This window comes from Bos taurus, chromosome 10 (assembly GCF_002263795.3).
Source record: "Bos taurus isolate L1 Dominette 01449 registration number 42190680 breed Hereford chromosome 10, ARS-UCD2.0, whole genome shotgun sequence".
NCBI classification, from domain to species: domain Eukaryota; kingdom Metazoa; phylum Chordata; class Mammalia; order Artiodactyla; family Bovidae; genus Bos; species Bos taurus.
In genome coordinates, this window is record NC_037337.1 from 59575238 (window position 1) to 59597664 (window position 22427).

At 39.8% G+C, this 22427-nt stretch overlaps 1 protein-coding gene across 1 annotated transcript in view; it reads left to right on the plus strand.

The window, feature by feature from the left end:
- Positions 1-624: 624 nt before the first annotated feature.
- Positions 625-22427, plus strand: part of SPPL2A (signal peptide peptidase like 2A) — a 56118-nt gene continuing 34315 nt past the window's right edge. The window contains exons 1-5 of the mRNA XM_002690970.7: positions 625-854; positions 19933-20052; positions 20356-20538; positions 21449-21538; positions 21997-22130. Of these exons, the coding sequence (XP_002691016.2) occupies positions 789-854; positions 19933-20052; positions 20356-20538; positions 21449-21538; positions 21997-22130 (593 nt within the window). The 5' untranslated portion in view covers positions 625-788. The remainder of the gene's footprint in view (positions 855-19932; positions 20053-20355; positions 20539-21448; positions 21539-21996; positions 22131-22427) is intronic.

Here is a 22427-nt window from a genome sequence, read left to right on the forward strand (position 1 = left end):
GGAGATCAGTCCTGGGTGTTCATTGGAAGGACTGATGCTGAAGCTGAAACTCCAATACTTTGGCCACCTCATGTGAAGAGTTGACTCATTGGAAAAGACTGTGATGCTAGGAGGGATTGGGGGCAGGAGGAGAAGGGGACGACAGAGGATGAAATGGCTGGATGGCATCACCGACTCGATGGACTTGAGTTTGAGTGAACTCCAAGAGTTGGTGATGGACAGGGAGGCCTGGCGTGCTGTGATTCACGGGGTCGCAAAGAGTCGGACACGACTGAGCGGAACTGAACTGACCCGATTTGGGACACAGCATGAGAGTGCCTAGGACTGCTGAAGAGCAGATAAATTAAGACTCAGAACATGTAGGATTCTGGCTCGAACACCTGGGTAGTTACTGGGGAAGAGAACAGACGCTCCGCAGCTTCAAGGAAGAAGGCCTTGAAAAAGTCCCTTCGCCTGCCCGGACTTGGGGACAGTTCAGGTCAGGCAGCTGGATAGAGACACGCCCAGACACTCCGCTTGTGCCCGCCAGCGTCGGGAAGCTCCGAGAGCCTGGCGGGAGGCGCGCGCCGCCCCGGACTCCACATGGCTCGTGGGGGTTTCCGCGTCCTCCGGGCGGGGCCGGAAGAGGAAGTCGGCGCTGCAGCGGCGGCTCCAGCAGCCGCGGCGGCCCCACTCAAGGTCCGCGGTCCGACCCTGTCCCGCCCGGCCACCGAGGCAGCGCCGCGACGGGATCCGGAGCCTGCCCCGTTGAGCCTCGACGCGCCGCCCGGCGCCTACCCGTCAGTTCGATGGGTCGGCAGTCGCCGCTGCCCCCCGCCGCGGCCGCCCTGCTCTTGTGTTTCCTGCTCCCTCTGGTAAGGGGGGCGGGAGGGTTCTCGGGCCTCCCCGGGGCGGGGCCGGGCCCCCTCCCTCTCCCCCTCCCCTTCCCCCTCGCCCTCCTCTTCCTCCTCCTCCTCCTTCAAACCTCCCTCAACCCCGTCCCTGCTCCGGGTCGGCCTCCCTTCTCCGTCTCCTACGCGGCCTGCCGCCGTTTTTTTCTTTCTTCCCCTGACTTACTCGCTACTCCCTCTCCTTCCAGCCCCCATTCGCGTCGTTTGAGAGCTCCCAGTACCTATCCCAGAGAAAGCCATCTGCCCAACCCCTAATACTATTTTGACCTTGATGCTTCTCTATAGGTTTTCACAGTTCCAGGCTATTTTTAATTGACCTCTGATTTTATTGTCCAGCCTTTCTTACAGCTGTTTAACCTTTACACACCGCCACCGCCCCCCCGCCCCCGACCCTGCTCCGCCTCAAGCCCTAACTCTGAAAGAAGGAAAAATAGTATACCTGATCCCTGGATGTTTAGCGGTTCAAAGACTGCGCTTTAGTTTTGTTGCTCTTAAACAGATTCCCCCGCCCCCCCTCCTGTGTTTCTGCTTCTTCTTAGTGTTCATTTGATTTCATTCTGGGGTTTTTTGGTAATATAATAATTCAAAATAATTTTTTAAGAAATACACCGGAGTAATTCTTTTAGTGGTTTTCAGTTCTCTGCCTAGTTTAAAGGCAAGGAGAGCCAGTTAAGAAATAACAACAAATATGTGTCCTCAAGTTTGTTTTCATAATTAGAGAAACGTAATAATGTCTTAAAATTAAACACCAAGTAGTTGGAGCTTCAGTAAGTGGTTGGGCAGGGCACCGGTGTTGTCTGTTTCAGTTTTTGTTTCTTGTAGACTTCCCGCCAGGGAGTTTTAAGTTGGAAGCTTTTATGAGCTTTATATAGAATTGCTGTGGTGTATGTCTGTCTAGTTCTTTCCATTAGAACGTGTAACTTTTCTGAAATAGTATATTTTGCTTACTCTCCAGTTTTTAAAGAATTACTACTAGTGAATGTATTCAGTGTGAAAGTGAAAAGCCAGATTAGAGCCCGAAGTGTCCTTGGTGTTTTCATAACTGGAGAAGGCAATGGCACCCCACTCCAGTACTCCTGCCTGGAAAATCCCATGGACAGAGGAGCCTGGTAGGCTGCAGTCCATGGGGTCGCTAAGAGTCGGACACGACTGAGCGGCTTCACTTTCACTTTTCACTTTCATGCATTGGAGAAGGAAATGGCAACCCACTCCAGTGTTCTTGCCTGGAGAATCCCAGGGACGGCGGAGCCTGGTGGGCTGGCGTCTATGGGGTCGCACAGAGTCGGACACGACTGAAGTGACTTAGCAGCAGCAGCAGCGGACGGTATTAGGAACATGAATGAGGGAATGTATCTAAAAATTGTTAGGGATGGCATGTGGGGAGCAGGATATAAAGAGAATAACAAAGTAGTAGTGTTGGTCTGAATCTTTGAGATGTTGTTTACTTTGTAATTAGACGTGTCCAAGTTAATTCAAATAGTATGTATATACACATAAAACTATAACGTAGGTATGAAGTTTTTTAGTGGTTTTGCACTCATTTTTATTCGAACTTATTAAGCTAATTGTAAGAATATATACCTGTGTATAAATTCCCACCTATCCTTTCTGAATGCAAATGAATAATAATAAGTACATCAGTTGCTCATAAACTCACACTGAAATTCTTTTTTAATTAATTTATTTTAGTAGAATAATTACTTTACAATATTGTGATGGTTTTTGTCATACATCAACAAGAATCAGCCACAGGTATACAGGTGTTGCCCCCATCCTGAACCCCCCTCCCTAAAATTCTTACTAAACTCACATAGAAATTCTCATTAAAAGCTCAAATGCCTCTTACAGGAAAAACGTAAACAAACTTTTCATTTAATTTCAAGTGCTTCACAAGCCTAAAAGTTTGTCCCAGTTCTAAATTGTAGCTAATTTGTCTCCCATATTCTAGATGTTATTCTTTTCATATTACATGTATGTATTTTGTCATATTTCAGTATATTAATCTTTGAGTTCAGTACTCTCTGGTTGCAGGGTTGTATGGGGACTTCATAACATTCTTTCACTCCACAAACAGCGTACACCTCTTATATGCAAGGAGCTGTGCTGGTAACTGTAATAAACTTGACAATACGTTTTTAAGTTGAAAAGATCTGTTTTAGCGCCAACTAGTAGTATTGATTTTCTGTTTCTTACTGATTTCTCAGTGGATTTGTTTGCTTCTTCACTCTTTCTTCCTTTAATTTCCTGAAATTATCTCTTGTTCCTTTCCTTTTCTGAGGAACTCAAATAAATCTCACATCCTTTTTCTCAGCAGGGAGCTCTCTCTTCTGTTTGCTGGATACCTAGTTCCTTTTCTTCTCTACTTTAACTTTTAACTTTTAATTGTTGCTGTTGTTATTTTAACCATTTTCTCCCTGACGCCTTTGTTTACTCCTCTTCCCTACTTTTACAGCTCTGGTGGCCTCTCTTGAGATCATTGAATGAATGATGCCAGCTTAATAATTTCATTTCTTCTTTCTGGGCTTTTGAAGCAGGCCCAATGGGGCCTCTTTTCTCTTGGTCATGTTAGAACAGGGTCATCATCCTCTTCTAGAAGCAGCACTTAATCTCCAGAAAGTGTCATATCTTTGTAGAAGAGGCAGAGGGTTTAGTATTGGAAAGGCCCTTTAACATCTGAATGACCTTACTGTGTGTCTTGCTTGCTCAAGCTACAGCACGTCTGGCTGTTTTAGCGACTTCTAAACCCGTTAAACATTTGAGTCTAGACTTGAAGAGTGCCTGGCAGGTAGTTAATTCTCTCTTGTCTTTGCCATAATTCCATAGTACATTTATCTTTCCTCAGTCCAACTTCCACTGCTAGCTCCGACTGTCTCAAAGTTCTGTTTCAAAGAGAATGAATGAAATGTAGCCTGGATCTGTTTTCTAAAATTGTTTCAAAGTTCTCTGAAGAATCCTGAGTCTTTCTCATAGTGTTTTATAAAAGTTCTATTCATGTTTTTATTACTTCAAATAATTTGAAGTGTCGTATTGATCTTGGGTGGTCTCAGCCTGCAGTGACTTGAGGCAGGATCTCCATTCCTGGCCAGAGATGGAGGTTGGGCAGCAGAGAGTGCTGCTGCTAGACCAGCACTAGAGAGAGTCCCTACCACTAGACCACCAGAGCCAGTGGCCAGTGGCAAGGCCCTGTCCTGTCAGCTGTGTACAAATGAATTTCCACATAGAAACGGAAAGTGGTGAAACAAGTGAAGTGTTTACTAGGAGGAAAAGTGTACGTGAATACACAGGCAGGCTCAGAGAGTCAGGCCCTCGTGGTGGTTTGAAGCACTTTTATGGGGCATTTCTTCTGGGTTTCCTTTGGCTACTTAATCTTGCTTTTCCTGGTTCTGAGTCTGTATTTGGTATATCTCAGGGTCCTCCCATGTGTCCATGTGCGTCTCTTAGCCAAGCTGGATTCTAGCAAAGAGGCCTATGGGTAGTTGACATCACTTAAAATGAGGTAGTGGCCCCTCCCTTTTTGACCTCCAAAGAGCCTTTCTGCACATGTGTAGTCACAGAAGTCTCCTTGACTTCAAGAAAGAGAATATGGGATCTTCAACTCTTATCTAGGTAGTTGCTCCTCAGTCATCATGATTTTATGGAGTTTCTGTCCACAGGGGAGAAACTATTCAGCTGGGGCCCATCTGTCTCCTTCCTGAAGTGATCATCAGGATCTCCAGCAGAAAACTCTCTTGCTGTAATCTTCCTTCCTTTGATACACTGTACTAACTCAAAGAATCTTCTTTAATCCCTTCTCTGTCAACTTCCTGAGGAAAGTAGTTGTGTTCTCCTACCCAACCTATCAGAGACATGCTTAGCTGCTGTAGTGAACTGAACTGTGTCCTCCCAAAATTCATATGTTGAAGCACCAACACCCAATGTTGATAGTATTTGGAGATGGGGCCTTTGGGAGATAATTAGGTTTAGATGAGGTCAGAGGGTGGGTTTCTTGTGATGGAGTTGGTGCCCTTATGAGAAAAGACACCAGGAAGCTCACTGTCCTTGCCTTTCAAGAATATAGCACCTACACATACATTTCCTTAGCATCTCAAAATAATCCTGAGAGGAGTTTCTGGAAGATTACAGTTTGTCCTAGACCATATAGAAAGTCATCAAAAAGAGGACTAGAACCCGGGCTTTCTAGACATCTTTTTATATTTTTCCACTAAAAAATTTGTTTTTTGTTTTGTTTGTTTATTTATCAAAAATAGATCACTGGACTGATTGGATAAATTTGTGAATTTATTTTCACAAAAAAGGTCTAAAGATAGGAGAAGTCATGTTTATTATGTGTGTAATCATTTTTTATGATTACATTTAAATTTTATTAAAAATTTACCTGCAGTTCAATCTGTTTATAGAAATCTAGACCATAAAGCCTTCCGGTATGGACACTTACCCCAAAATACTAAATTAAAAAAAATGATTACCTTTAGGCCAGAAATTGCCAAACATTACCATGTCCTGTGGACTTAAATCAACTTGATTTATGGCTGGCCTTTTAGGCATTTGAGTTTATGACTTCTAGTATAAATCACAAATTCTATAATAGTTAAGTAGTAAGATTACTTAAGGAAAACCAAGGAGATGTCTGGATCTAGGTAACAAATAGGATATAAGCCCCATGAAGGAGAAATTTTACCTGACTGATCCTCTGCTGTCTCCCATAGCACCTCATAGACTGCAGAGTATTGAATGGATGAAATAGTTACCTTGTTACTTCCCTGCCCCCTAGTATATCTTAGCCTGTTACATGTCCCCAGATTCTTCAAGTCTAAGGAATGATTCTGGGAATCTGCTTTCCCCATGGTGGCACAGAGACTCTTCTGATTCTCTGTAAATCTCTGTTGGGTGCCCAAGCTTCCATTGAGCCACTGATTAAGTAATTAAGATTTCACTTCATCTCTGAGGATCTTAGTGTACTTGATTTCAGTGCATCATTTCCTTAAACCTTGAATCCTGGAAGTAGTAGAAAGAATATAAGATTGATGATAGGATTTATTAGGGAGGAAAGAGGCATAATAGTGAGTTTGAAAATTACTTAGATCTGACTTTGGAACATCTATCATTCAGACACATAACCTCAATTCTGCCTTTCCTGTAGAGGTCATTTCAATTCTTACTGTATTGCTATTGACCTGAAACTCATAATCTGTGTAAAGAGAAAGAAGTTTGTAAAGAAAATGATACCTTCTACATTGGTCTGATATAAGGGTAATGTGCGGATGACTATTATTCCTGAGCATTTAACATTCAATGATTACATTGTAACTTTTAATCTTTTGGTTTAGAAATAAAGGGGTTTTTTTTAATTGCTAGTTCTCATTTTAAATAAATTCTGTTTGTTAGCAAAACTTGCTCCAAACCTCCAGCCCTCATATGCAGTATTTAAAATTAGAGGAATAGTTTAATTTGTAGATTTTATGAAGAAAGATCACAGGGGGAGTTAATGTGAGAGTTAGTCACATTCACACATTGTTCTTTCAAACCAGAGGATTAAGTATGTCTAATGGATAGCAATGCAAATAATGTGAAACAGGTTTAATTGACAGACTGTGGAGGTGGGTGGGGGAGTTGGGACCCAATGATACACATGGATAAGATTTTTGAGTGAACTTGTGGATGAAATGGTGGAACTTCTGGCCAAAACATGAGCATTGACTCTACCAGTACTCTAACTACGTACTGCAGTTATAGTGAGACTTGAACTTCTTAAGAAAATTCCTGGGAGGACCTCAGTAACATCTGGAAACCTGGTGAGTTTCACTGCTGTTTCACTGCTATCGGTAACCACATACTCTGTAGACAACATCAGAGCATCACTTGGAAGCTTGTTAGAAATGCATAATCATGGCCTCCTCCTAAGACCTGCTGGATCAGAATTTGATTTTAATAGAACATTAAATTCAGGAAGCACTGATCTATAATAAAGGATAAGAAATTGCTGCCCAGATTAGAGCATAATCTCTAGGCAAAAAGAATCATGCTTGACTAATTTGTTAAGGCTATTTGTTGTTATTGTTCAGTCCCTAAATCGTGTCTGACACTTTGTGACCCCATGGACTGCAGCATGCCAGGCTTCCCTGTCCTTCATTATCTTCCAGAGTTTGCTCAAATTCATATGTACTGTGTCAGTGATGCCATCCACCCATCTCATTCTTTGTTGTCCCCTTCTCCTCTTTCCTTCAATCTTTCCCAGCAAAAGGATCTTTTCTGATGAGTCTGTTCTTCGCATCAGGTGGCCAAAGTATTGGAGCTTCAGCTTCAGCATCAGTCCTTCCAATGAATTTTCAGGGTTTATTTCCTTTAGGATTGACTGTTTAGATTTCCTTCCTCTCCAAGAGACTCTCAAGAATCTTCTCCAGCACCACAGTTCAAAAGCATCAGTTCTTTAGCACTTAGCCTTCCTTATAGATTCAACTCTCAACATCCGTACATGACTACTGGAAAAACCATAGCTTTGACTATATGGAACTCTGCAAAGTGACATCTTTGCTTTTTAATATGCTGTCTATGTTTGTCATAGCTTTTCTTTCAGAGAGCAAGTGTCTTTAATTTCTTGGCTGCAGTCTCTGTCCCCATTGATTTTGGAGCCCAAGAAAATAAAAGCTGTCACTGTTTCCACTTTTTCCCCATCTAATTGCCGTGAAGTGATGGGACTGGATGCCATGATCTTCATTTTCTGAATGTTGAGTTTTAAGCCAGCTTTTTCACTCAGCTCTTTAACTCTCATCAAGATGCTCTTTAGTTCCTCTTTGCTTTCTACCATTAGAGTGGTATCATCTGCATATCTGATGATATTTCTTCCAGCAATGATTCCAACTTGTGTTTCATCCAGCCCAGCATTTCACATGATGTATTTTACATATAAGTTAAATAAGCAGGGTGACAATCAGATTAGTCAAGCATGATTCTTTTTGCCTAGAGATTATGCTCTAATCTGGGCAGCAATTTCTTATCCTTTATTATAGATCAGTGCTTCCTGAATTTAATGTTCTATTAAAATCAAATTCTGATCTAGCAGGTCTTAGGAGCAGGCCAAGACAAGGAGTACAGCCTTGACATACTCCTTTCCCAATTTGGAACCAGTCTGTTGTTCCATACCTGGTCCTAAACTGTTGCTTTTCAACCTGCATACAATTTTCTCAGGAGGCAGATAAAGTGGTCTGGTATTCCCATCTCTTGAAGGATTTTCCAGTTTTTTGTGATCCACAGAGTCAAAGGCTTTATCATAGTCATTGAAGCAGATGTTTTTCTGGAATTCCCTTGCTTTTTCTATGATCCAGTGGATGTTAGAAATTTGATCTCTGGTTCCTCTGCCTTTTCTAAATCCAATTTGTACATCTGGAAGTTCTCGGTTCACATACTGTTGAAGCCTAATTTAAAGGATTGTGAACATTACCTTGCTAGCATGTGAAATGAATGCACTTTTTGCAGTAGTTTGAATATTCTGTGACTTGCTCTTCTTTGGGATTGAAATGAAAACTGACCTTTTCCAGTTCTGTGGCCACTGCTGAGTTTTCCAAATTTGCTGGCATGTTGAGTGCAGCACTTTTAACATCATCTTTTAGGATTTGAAATAGTTCAGCTGGATTTCCATCACCTCCACTAGCTTTGTTCATAGGCTTTTAAGGGAATTAAATGTATACAAGAGTAAAAGTTAACACTGTATTTTTCAAGCTTGATCTTGATCAAGTGAAAATAGACCAATTGGCAAACTGAAAAGATGGCATGGATTCATGATGGTGTGTATGTTAGATAAATTTTTAGCTAGAGAATTGTTATTTTGAAAGGAACGTGTAAAGACTTAAATTTGGAAAGTAGGTCCAATGCTGCTAGATACCTTTTGAAGGAGAAGGATAGAAGGCAAACCAAACTCTGAAATGCAGTCAAAGAAGAATCCTCGAACTGTGCTGTTAGCTTGGACAAGAATAGAAGGGCCTGTTTCCTAGATTAGTATTGGGCTGGTGAGTCAGCATCAGGAGACCTTGTGAACAGAGGCCAGGAATACAAACGCCTGTGCTTGGGACTACCAAGAGATTGGAGTATAAAGCAAGGATGTAGCCTCAAGAGACAGGGACATGAAGGTCAGCGCAAGACTGATTCAGTGTAAAAACACAGATGAAGTACAGCTCTTTTTGTATGTCCTTTTGTTTAAGGTCTGATTGGTCTGGGAAAATGGGGAGATCATGTACCTGCGTGAGTATAGTGTTCTCCATTACAGTTGGGATATTTTTTTAGACTTGCAGTAATCATTTGACACTTGTCATACTAAAAGTTATTTAGGAAAAAAATGATCAAAATAGGCAACTATAACATTAAGATAGACTTGGTCTTCCCTGGTGGTCTAATGGTTAAGAATCCACCTGCCAATGCAGGATACATGGGTTCGATCCCTGGTCCAGAAAGATCCCATGTGCCATGGAGCAGCTGAGCCTGTGCACCACAAGTACTGAGCCAGTGCTGCAAATTCTGCAAGCCATAACTACTGAGCCCACGACCCTTAGAGCCTATGCTCCACAACAGGTGAAGCCACTGCAATGAGAAGCCTGAGCACTGCAATGAAGAGTAGCCCCCACTCACTAGAGAAAACCCACAAGCAGCAACAAAGACCCAGTGCGACCAATTAAAAATAAAGAACTAAACATTGTTTTGAAAAGAAGATGATATGGAATATGATTGAAGTCAAGTGATCTGGATAAAGTAAATTTGGCAATGTTCATGAGCAACAGACATCCCATGAAGTTTTATGTGAGATACATTTTAATCAGAAAAACAGGAAGTACTGCTTTACTGGTTCACACTGTGGTCTAGTAAACTTGCTTCCCTTGCACGTGAACTCAAGCAAGATGTGGAATATAAAGACATGGATGTGAGATTGATGATTCAACGGCCATGAAGAACACTTGACTCCATTACTAATGGTTGTAGGAACTGTCATTAAGACGGAAGGTTTAGGGTGAGCATTTAGGAACACTTGTCATAGGGAAAGGAATTCCATGAAAGTCCTAGAAGTGGGGTTACTTGGAAGAGTGTAAGGAGAGCTGGACTGTAAAAAAAAAAGCAGAGCACCAAAGAATTGATACCTTCAAACTATGATGCTGGAGAAGACTCCTGAAAGTTCCTTGGACAGCAAGGAGATGAAACCAGTCAATCCTAAGGGATCAACCCTGAATAGTCTTTGGAAGGACTGATGCTAAAGCTGAAGCTCCAATACTTTGGCTACCTGATGCAAAGAACTGACTCATTGGAAAAGACTCTAATGCTGGGAAAGATTAAGGGCAGAAAGAGAAGAGGGCATCAGAGGATGAGATGGCTATATAGTATTATTGATGCAGTAGACATAAACTTGGGCAAGCTTTGGGAGATGGCAAGGGACAGGGAGACCTGATGTACTGCAGTCCGTGGGGTCACAAAGAGTCATGCATGACCAGGCGACTGAACAACAGCAATAAGGAAAAGATAAGTTCAAGTTTGGGATACTTAGGATGTGGGAGGAACTAACTGGGTATTAGAGAAATTTGAGTAGTGGTAGGAGACCCATTCCCAGTATCATGGCAGAAAGGGAGTTAACAGCTAATGCAGAGATATATGTGGCCAGTATTAATGCTGGAGGGGGATCTAGCTGCATAAAGGAACTTGAAGAACAGCAGAGTTGAAAGATGGCTGGTCTGGGTTTTAGAGAGCTCTGTTCTAATCTGGCCCCCAAGACCACTTGATTTTGATCATTTTGGACCTGTTTGAGCTATGAAGTAAAGGGACTAGATTTTGTTACCCTAAATCCCTTCAAGCTCTTGATTCTAAGCTTTTTATTAAGAGGATATTTTCATTACTGGTTGAAAATATAAACATTTTTTAAAGAGTTGCATAAAGTTACAGAAGACCAGCCCACAACTGATTACAAAGGAAAATTCAGATGTTTTGAAGCATGTCTCTTAACTGGCAAGATGTAAAGGAAGGTATCCTTCCACCATCGGGTCTTTCTCAGGTGATCTAGTACTAGCACGGGTGGACCACAAATCTCACCTGATTTGATATTTGTCATGTTTGAAGGGACACTGCATTTCAGGCCTCTGCTTCCTAACGTATTTGGCCCACAGTGATGTGGTTTCTGCCAGTTGGCCCTTGAACTGCGTGGTTTTGAACTGTGTGCGTCTGATTACACTTGGATTGTTTTCAATATGTATACTATGCTTGTGATCTACAGTTGGTTGAATTTGTGTGGAAGCAAATCTGTGGGGTATGAACATACCTGAATTTCGTTGTCTGTCCTGGAACCAATCTCCCTGTTACTGAGGGATGACTGCGCTCTTGTTCCCTTATTGCTTTTGCTGCTCAAGGTTGAGTCCATAGAGCAGCAGCAGCAGGATCACCTGGGTGCTTGTTAGAAATGCAGAATCTCAGATTCCACCCAGACCCACTGAATCAGAATCTGCATTATAATATGATAACTAAATAATTTGTATGCACATTAAATCTTGAGAAGCACCATCCACATAGCTTTGGTTTTGTGATTGTTGTTGTTTAGTCACTAAGTCGTATCTTTGACTCTTTTTGCGACCCTCTGGACTGTGTAACCCACCAGGCTCCTCTGTCCAGGCAAGAATAGTGGAATGGGTCGCCATTTCCTTCTCCATGCAGCTGTGGTATTCAAACTTTAACAAGCTTCAAAATTTCTGTAAGGGCTTATTAAAAGTAAACTTCTCATTGTTTCTGATTGAGTAGATCTGGAATAGGGTCCAAGAATTTGCATTTCCAGCACCCTGAAGTGAAAAGTGAAAGTGTTAGTCACTCGGTTGTTTCTGACTCTGCAACACCATGGGCTACAGCCCACCAGGTTCCTCTGTCCATAGAAATTCTCCAGGCAAGAATACTGGAGTGGGTAGCCATTCCCTTCCCCAGGAGATCTTCCCGACCCAGGGGCTGAACCTAAGTCTCCTGCGTTACAGGTGGATTCTTTACCATTTGAGCCACCAGTGAAGCCCTTCCAATAGCCTAAGAACTACTAAAGCTTTTACTAGAGACTCTGTCTTTAATCATATTCTGTTTGTGATTATCTGTTTCAGGTTTGTTTTTAATCTTCCCAACAAGACTATAATTGCTTATTTAGTGTTTCTTGGGGGGAGGGGCAGCTTTATTGAGATATAATTTATATACCATAAAATTCACCCACTTAAAGTGAACAATTCAGTGGCTTTTAATACATTTACAGATAGGTGCAACCATTACTACAGTCAATGTTAAAACATTGACATCACCTCAAAAAGAAACCAAATAGATAGAGCACAGAGGATTTTTAAGATAGTGAAACTATTTCTTTTTCCATGTGATACTGTAATGGTGGATGCATGTCATTGTATATTTGTCAAAACTTACAGAATATAAAACACCAGTTCAGTTCAGTTCAGTCACCGAGTTATGTCCGACTCTGCAACTCCTTGGCAGCACACCAGGCTTCCCTGTCCATCACCAACTCCCAGAGCTTACTCAAACTCATGTCCATCACGTTGGTGATGCCATCCAACCGTCTCATTCTCTGTTGTCTTGTTCTCCTCCCACTTTCAGTCTTTCCCACCATCAGGGTCTTTTCCAATGAGTCAGTTCTTAGCATCAGATGGCCAAAGTATTGGAGTTTCAGCTTCAGCATTAGTCCTTCCAATGAATATTCAGGACTGATTTCCTTTAGGATGGACTGGTTGGATTTCCTTGCAGTCCCAGGGACTGTCAAGAGTCTTCTCCAACACCACAGTTCAAAAGCATCAATTCTTCAGTGCAAAGCTTTTTATAGTCCAACTCTTACATCCATACATGACTACTTAGAAAAACCGTAGCTTTACTATGAAAAACCATTACTACAGTCAATATTAAAACATTGACATCACCTCAAAAAGAAGCCAAAAAGGTAGAGAGAGCACAGAGCATTTTTAGGGCAGTGAAACTATGTCTTTTTCCATGTGATACTGTAATGCTGGATATATGTCATTATATATTTGTCAAAACCAGTAGAATATAAAACACCGGGGGAGACTGTAAACTATGGACTTTGGGTGGTAACAAACTGTCAGTGTAGATTCATAGATGATAACAAATGTTAATAACAGAGGTTGGAGGGAGGCTATGAGTTTGTGTGGTAAGGAAAGATGTAGGAATACCATACTTCCTGCCCAGTTTTGCTGTGACCCTAAAGGTGATCTGAAAAATAAAGTCCATTTTAAAAAAGGGAAGAAAGAAAGAAACTTCATATTCTGGAGCTATCACTCCCATTCTCACCTTCTACCAAGCCCTAAGCAACCGCTAATCATCTTGTATTTCTCCTGCATGGTACAAGTACATGGCAAGGTGCTAGATATATTATTAATAATAACAGTTACCGTTTATTGTGAGCTTAATATGTGTTAACAGTTGCACAATCTAACTTAATCATTGTGACAGCTCTGTGAGATGTGGACATTTTTGTCATATTAGAGTTGAAGAGGGAATTCCCTGGCCATCCAGTGGTCAGGACTTGGTGCTTTCACTGCCAGGGCCCATGTTCAGTCCCTGGTTGGGGAACTAAGATCCCTCAAGCCATGCACCACCCCCCCACCCCCCACAAACAACCTAATGATGATGCCCAGAACAGGTTACATGACTTGTAACATAGCCAGTAAATGGTGAACTGCCATTCTATCCCAGACCTATACTTCCCAAAACACATGGAGTCTATTGTTGATAAACTGAATTTTCAAAGCTGTATAATCTCTATGAGAAATTTTACCAAACTATTAAAATGTAGTGGAAATGCTTAAATTATTTGGGTATATTAGCTTGTTCAAGAAATTTACTGCATGTTCCATAACCAGTACTATTCTACAATTTTGTGTGGGTGTCCTTTCCTCGCTTATACTAATCTTCCACTAAAATTTGTGTTTGCCTTAGTAATTCCCATATCGGTGAGTTTTGCTTATGTCAGTAGTAGTTTTCTACTATCATAGGAAGATTGTAGTCCCCCTGTAGCAGTAAATGTTACTCATAGTTGGACATCTTTGTATTTTCTTATACTTTTAAGCTTTTTAAAAAATCCCTTAGCTTTTGTAATTATAAAAGTAATGCTGAATATCATACATATTTTTATATACATACATACAATACCATATTTTGTATAAAAGGAAATAGTGTATATGTATCAGTATGGAAAATCTGACATATAAAATTTTAATTTTATGGCTTAAAGACTTGAATATAAGACATGACACTTTAATTCTCTTATGAAGAGCACATCGACAAAACATTCTCTGACATAAACTTTACCAGTGTTTTCTTTGGTCAGTCTGCCAGGGCAATAGAAATAAAAGCAAAAATAGACAAATGGGAGATGACAAACTGACGAACTTTTGTACAGCAAAGGAAACCATAAACAAAATGAAAAGGTGAACCTGTGGCCTAGGAAAAAGTATTTGCAACTGAAATGACCTGCAGAGGTTTAATTTCCAAAATATACAAATAGCTCATGCAGCTCAGAAACATTAAAACAAATAACCCAATTGAAAAATGGGCAGAAGAGCTAAATAAACATTTCTCCAAAGAATACATGTGGGCTACATACAATCACATGAAAAGATGTTCAACATTGCTAATTATTAGAGAACCGCCAATCAAAACTACAGTGAGGTACCTCTTTACCCCAGTCAGAATGACCATCATTAAAAAGTCTACAAATAGTAAATACTGGAGGGGATGTGGAGAAAGGGGAACCCTCCTACACTGTTGTTAGGAATGTAAATTGGTGCAACCACTATGGAAAACAGCATGGCGATTCCTCAAAAAAACTAAAAATAGAGTTGCTATATGATCCTGCAGTCCCACTCCTGGGCATATATCCAGAGAAAACTATCATTCAGAAAGATGCATGCAACCCAATATTCATAGCAGCACTATTTACAGTAGCCAAGACATGGAAGCAGCCTAAATGTTCATTCACAGATGAATGGATAAAGAAGATGTGGTACATATAAACAACAGAACAGTACTCAGCCATGATAGAGTGAAACAATGCCATTTGTATCAACATGGGTGGACCTAGAGATTATACTAAGTAAGTCAAAAAGAGAAAGACAGATACCATACAATGTATGATATCTGGAATGTAGATATGTGGAATCTAAAATATGACAAAAATGAATTTGTCTATGACACAGAAACAGACTCACAGACATAGAGAATAGATTTGCTTAGCAGAAGGGGTGTCGAGGACGAAAGGATTGGGAGTTTGTAATTAGCAGATGCAAACTACTATATACAAGATAGACCACAAAGTCTTCTTGTATAGCACAGGGAACTATATTCAATATCCTCTAATAAATCATAATGAAAAAAATGTATATATGTAGAACTGAATCACTTTACTGTACAGTAGAAATTAACTCAGTGTTGTAAATCGATTATACTTCAATAAAATAAATTTTAGAAAAGCTACACAGTAGTATATATAGTATGATCCCATATGTGTAAAATAAACGATGTATATGTTTAAGATTTGTCTATCTTTCTATCTTAAATATTCATAGATAGTATCTGGAAAGACATAAGAAAAGCCCTTAAGGGGTGACTGTGGGCAGGATGGCAAGAGAGGGATTTCATACCTTTTTGTTTTCTTTGATTGTGTTTTCCTTTTTTAATTTTCTCTTTCCAGTTTTTTTACATCTTCATCTTTGCTTTTGTTTTCCTCTTCTTTTGTTTTTTAAACAGGCTGATGTGTTTCTCTCTCTGTCATTCTTTAAGTTTACATAAATGTACAGGTACATATAGGGACCTTTATTTTTATGAAAATAGGAAACATTGTAAATATCTTTCTGGAATTTGCTTTTCTCACTATGGATATGTATTTCTATAAGTAGATCAAGTTCTTTCTTTTTGAAGCTGTGTACAATACATACCATAATGTAATGGATCCTTATCTGTAGAAGATGTTGTTTTTTGTTTTTGCTATAAGAGATAATATTGCAGTGAATATCCCTGTACATTTATCTTTCTACAATCTTGTGCATTGTGTAATAATAATACAACTGTAGGATATGAATCAGAGAATTATATATATTAAAAACATTTGATCGGGGGGTGGGAGGAAGGCTCAAGAAAGAGGGGATATATATGCACATGTAGCTGATTCACTTTGTTGTAATGCAGAAACTAAACAACATTATAAAGTAACTATACTCCAATAAAAAAAGTTTGATTGATATTGCCAATTGTCTGTTGTAAAGGTTATACCACTTCAGCAGCCTTAGACACAGTTAAAACCAAGTCAGTCAGTTCAGTCCCTTAGTCATATCCAACTCTTTACCACCCCATGGACTGCAGCACGCCAGGCTTCCCTGTCCATCACCAACACTTGGAGCTTGCTCAGACTCACAGCCATTGACTTGGTGATGCCATCCAACCATTTTATCCTCTCTCGTCCCCTTCTGCTTTCAGTCTTTCCCAGCATCAGGACCTTTTCTAGTGAGTCACTTCTTCATATTAGGTGGCCAAAGTATTGGAGTTTCAGCTTCAGCATCAGTCCTTCCAATGAATATTCAGGACTGATTTCCTTTAGGACTGACTGTTGGATCTCCTTGCAGTCCAAGGGACTCTCAAGAGTCTTCTCCAACACCACAGTTCAAAAACATCAATTCTTCAGCCCTCAGCTTTCTTTATGGTCCAACTCTCACATCCATACATGACTACTGAGAAAAATAATAGCTTTGACTAATCAGCAAAGTAATGTCCCTGCTTTTTAATAAGCTGTCTAGGTTGGTCATAACATTTCTTCCAAGGAGCAAGCGTCTTTTAATTTCATGGCTGCAGTCACCATCTGCAGTGATTTTGGAGCCCAAGAAAATAAAGTCTGTCATGGTTTCCATTGTTTCCCCATCTATTTGCCATGAAATGATGGGACCAGATGCCATGATCTTAGTTTTTTGAATATTGAGTTTTAAGCCAACTTTTTCACTCTCCTCTTTCACTTTCATCAAGAAGGCTCTTCGGTTCCTCTTTGCTTTCTGCCATAAGGTTGGTGTCATCTGCATATCTGAAGTTATTGATGTTTCTCTCTGCAATCTTAATTCCTGTTTGTGCATCATCCAGCCCAGCGTTTCTCATGATGTACTCTGCATATAAGTTAAATAAGCAGGGTGACAATATACAGCCTTGACATACTCCTTTCCTTATTTGGAACCAGTCCATTGTTCCATGTCCAGTTCTAACTGTTGCTTCTTGACCTTCATACAGATTTCTCAGGAGGCAGGTCAGATGGTCTGGCATTCACATCTCTTTAAGAATTTTCCAGTTTGTTGTGATCCACACAGTCATAGGCTTTGGCGTAGTCAATAAGCAGAAGTAGATGTTTTTCTAGAACTCTTGCTTTTTCGATGATCCAGCAGATGTTGGCAATTTGATCTCTGGTTCCTCTGCCTTTTCTAAATCTAGCTTGAACATCTGGAAGTTCTCAGTTCATGTACTGTTGAAGCCTGCCTTGGAGAATTTTAAGCATTACTTTGATATTGTGTGAGATGAGTGCAATTGTGTGGTAGCTTGAACATTCTTTGGCATTGCCTTTCTTTGGGATTGGAATGAAAACTGACCTTTTCCAGTCCTGTGGCCACTGCTGAGTTTTCCAAATTTGCTGGCATATTGAGTGCAACACTTTCACAGCATCATCTTTCAGGATTTGAAATAGCTCAACTGGAATTCCATCACCTCCACTAGCTTTGTTTGTAGTGATGCTTCCTAAGGCCCACTTGACTTCACATTCCAGGATGTCTGGCTCTAGGTGAATGATCACACCATCGTGGTTATCTGGGTCATGAAGGTCTTTTTGTATAGTTCTTCTGTGTATTCTTGCCACCTCCTCTTAATATCTTCTGTTTCTGTTAGGTCCATACCATTTCTGTCCTTTATTGACCCTGATCCTGGGAAAGATTAAAGGCAGGAGGAGAAGGGGATGACAGAGGATAAGATGGTTGGATGGCATCACCGACTCGATGGACATGAGTTTAAGTAAGCTCCAGGAGTTGGTGATGGACAGGGAAGCCTGGCCTGCTGCAGTCCATGGGGTTGCAAAGAGTCGGACACGACTGAGCAACTGAACTGAACTGAACTTGCATGAAATGTTCCCTTGGTATCTCTGATTTTCTTGAAGAGATCTCTAGTCTTTCCCATTCAGTTGTTTTCCTCTATTTCTTCACATTATTCACTGAGGAAGCCTTTCTTATCGCTCCTTGGTATTCTTTGGAACTCTGCATTCAGATGGGTGTATCTTTCCTTTTCTCCTTTGCCTTTAGCTTCTTTTATTTTTCCTTTTTCATTTGCTTTTGGTTAAAACCAAATCCTGATTTAGGTACAGTCCTTTCCAAAAGGAGCTTAGGAGAATTACTGGTTCTTATCTGTGACAGGTAAAGGATAAATTCAGCCTGGAAACAAGGAAGTCCTCAAAGACTAATGGGGTCTTGTCAAAAGGATACAAAGAGCAAGGTGGAAGAGGCCATATTTGCAAACTGACCAAATTGGGCATAACTTGAACATCAAATAATCCCAAACAATAGATTCATTAAGAATTTAATAGCTCATTCCACCTCTGCTGTCAGAATCCAGTCAGAGCCACCAATATTTAGCTGCATGAAAACTGCATTTCTTTTTTCCAGAAATAATTTCCTTATGTAACATTTTATTTAATCTGATGGCATGTTTGAAGAATTCCCTACACTTGCTTAGATCCATAAGCTAATGAAGTCCCAAGTATGCCAGAAAGCCCTCAAACCCAAATGTTCACAAGAGATTTTAGGTAGGAGAGCATGGATTCGAGCATTTCTGTACTTCGTAGATATTTAGATTGACTTCTATGTAATTACCAAAATTACACATTTACAAAATTAATAGATCAAAAATGGTCAAATGTCGGTGCATACTTTAGTGGCAGAGGCTTCATAGTACACCGTCTTTAACTGCCAAACAATCTTTTTTCTCCCTTTGTTGTAGTGTAAGATTTTCTCAAAGGAGAGAGGAAGGATCTGGATTGATCCAAATTTAAAGGGAATTGTGATGCGGAGTACTATTCTAGTTATCTTGGGCTGTTTCTTCATATCATAGGCTCCACTCCCACCCCCCTACCCCCGTGTACTATGGTTTTTCTTTTTAGTCACTTAATACCTCTTGTCTCTCTTCTTTCTCAGTAGTGGGAAATGAGGCATAAGGAAAGAACATTCTTCTAGATCTTCCTTTTTCACTTTAAACTCTAGATTGGTCTTTTTGAATAGATTTTTTGCAGGGTCTTGAAAACTTGAGATTTCTAGTTTCTCTGGTTCATTTCCAAAGATAGCACTTAGAAGTTTACCCTACAACGCAGGAGACACTTGGAAGATCCTACGTGCCACAGAGTAACTAAGCCCCTGTGCCAGAACTACTGAGCCCACGTGTGGCACCTACTAAAGCCTGCATCCCTCAAGCCTGTGCTCTGTCACAAGAGAAGCCACCGAATGAGAAGCCTGCACGCTGCAACTAGAGAGTAGCTCCAGCTGCCAGAGCTACAGAAAAGCCTGCCCAGCGACAAAGACCTAGCACAGCCAAAAATAGAAGGAAAAAAATTTTTTTTTATAGTTTATCCTAGTAACTCATAGAATATGGAAGGTAAAATAGGTTAAGGGATTTCAGGTGCATTGTCTTTTATAGAATATGAGTAATGAAATAATAACTCATAAGAGATTGGGAAGTAAAGTTTCAGGGTGTGAAGGGAGTATCAAAGTTATAACATCATAACAAGATTCCTCCCTGGGATATGGCCCTTATAACATGGGCCATTAAGAAAGTGACTTCCTTAAAGAACGTTTTCTGAGCAACCATGTAGTTTTACTGTTTCCTCAAAGAAGTTCATTGGAGGACCTTACCCCTTAAGGAAATGTGGTCAAACCTGTATATAAATAGCTTTATTAAAATCTTTAGTTCTTGGCAAGCTGAATCATTGCCACTGTGAAAATTATTGTTTGTGTCCTAGACAGCTGCTCACGAAGCAATCCTCCATGCCTCTGGAAATGGCAGGCCTTCACCATCTAAGGACTACTGCATGCTATATAACCCTCACTGGACATCTCTTCCAAGTACCCTAGAAAATGCAGTAAGTAAATCACAGTTTCTATTTATAACAAAATAGTGAATGGTGAGAATGAGTGGTTATAATGTTTCAGTGTGTAACCTAATTGTAACATTACGATTAATATTTATTACTTTTGCTTTAGTATTTTTCTCTTTATGAGAAAAACAAGTTAGAAAATTTAAAAATACCTACCTCAAAGCCTGACTGTCATCAAATGTTTCTAATTTAAAGGAACTTTGTGTTAAACCAATGTTGATACTCTCTTTGAATGCCTTTAGGGTGAAATATGATATATATAATATTAAAGACATTTCTTCTTTCCAGACTTCCATGAGTTTGATGAATCTGACTACCACCCCACTCTGCAACGTTTCTGATATTCCTCCTGATGGAATAAAGAACAAAGCAGTTGTGGTACAGTGGGGAACCTGCCATTTTCTTGAAAAAGCCAAAATTGCACAAACAGGAGGTGCTGAAGCTTTGTTGGTTGCCAATAATAGTGTCCTAGTAAGTTATTAAACTATATAATTTCTTTTGCATTCTTGATACCAAATTTTACAGGAACTGAGCCATATTCTTTGTGTGTGGTTTGGGGCTGAGTGTTTTGGGGGTTTTTTGGGTTTTGTTTTAAACTTTTTTTTTTTATTGGGCTATAGCTGATTAACAAACAATGTTGTGGTAGATTCTGAACAGTGAAGGGTCTCAGTTCAGTTCACTCAGTCGTGTCCGGCTCTTTGCAACCCCATGGACAGCAGTATGCCAGCCTTCCCTGTCCATCACCAACTCCCAGAGCCTACTCAAACTCACGTCCATCATGTCGGTGATGCTGTCCAACCATCTCATCCTCTGTTGTCCCGTTCTCCTCCTGCCCTCAATCTTTCCTAGCATCAGGGTCTTTTCCAGTGAGTCGGTTCTTTGCATCAGGTGGCCAGAGTATTGGAGTTTCAGCTTCAGCATCAGTCCTTCTAATGAATATTCAGGACTGATTCCTTTAGGATTGACTGATTGGGGTCTCAGCCATACATATACGTGTATCCATTCTCTCCCAAATTCCCCTCTCATTCAAGCTGCCACATAACATTAAATAGGGTTTCCTGTGCTATTGGGGCTGAGTTTTGAATAATCTGATGGTAATATTCATAAACATTCTGGTTATAATAGGTGTTTAATTGGAAAATTTTGTTTCTTTTCCACTCCTAGAATAGACATGATATGTTAGGAACGTGTGTGCTGGTATAAAATATCAGTTTAAAAAGATTCCAGTTTGAATCCTTTTTAATATTATAATATTAAGAAAGAAGACATGAAACATTGTTTTATAACTTTAAAAAGATATTTGTATTTAATGAATGATTTGTACTTTATTCTGTAAATACACTAGTAGTTCATATGTTTTCATAATTTTTTTTTCTTTTAGTTTCCTCCCTCAGGGAACAAATCTGAATTTCTTGATGTGAAAATATTGATTGCATTTATAAACCACAAAGACTTTAAAGATATGAAGCAGGTAAATTAATAATTATCTGTTAGATAAAGTTTATAAATAGTACAATTCTGTAATTTAATCCACTGATATTTAAATTATTATATATGTTCCATTTTTTAGTAAGATGGAGCTTGCTAGTCTTATTCACCCCTCCCGATTTAGCACAAGGTGTTTCAGAGTCTTGATGTTTGAGAGGATATTTCTTTGTTTCGACCTTTTTAAAATCTTTGTATCATATCATTTATCTTAATTTTAAATCCTTGAACAAAATGTCAATGTGTGAAACACCACACTTTTGCTTTTAATAAAACAAAGCCTCATAATTTTGACAAGACTATATTATGTTGTCAAAATAATTCTGTTATTCTTGACTGTCTATATATCCTTTCCATTCCAGAATGAAATTGGAATATTGCTGCCATACTCTATAGTAAAAAGAAAATGAATTCCAGTGTGTTAACTGTTATTTTGCATTTCAGACTCTCGGAGATAACATTATGGTGAAAATGTATTCTCCATCGTGGCCTAACTTTGACTATACTATGGTGGTTATTTTTGTAATTGCTGTATTCACTGTGGCATTAGGAGGATACTGGAGCGGGCTAATTGAATTGTAAGCTTAATTAAACTTCATTGTTTTTAAGATAAATGGTTAAAAAATTATTGTCTTTAAACATTTTATCATGTACCAACACTTAAAGTTCCACTTGTTCTCAGAATATAGTGCTGACAGCATTAGATCGCAGGTTTGTCCTCTCACAGACCTTCAACTTTTCACTGAGAGGAAGGGAGTTGTAGGTTCCTCTTGTTCTTCTGCTGGCAAGGAAACATTGAAGTTTCACCAAAGGCTCTTAAATTAAAACGTTTTATTACCTCACCCAGAAAAGGTGGAGATAGTTAGCATCCTAAT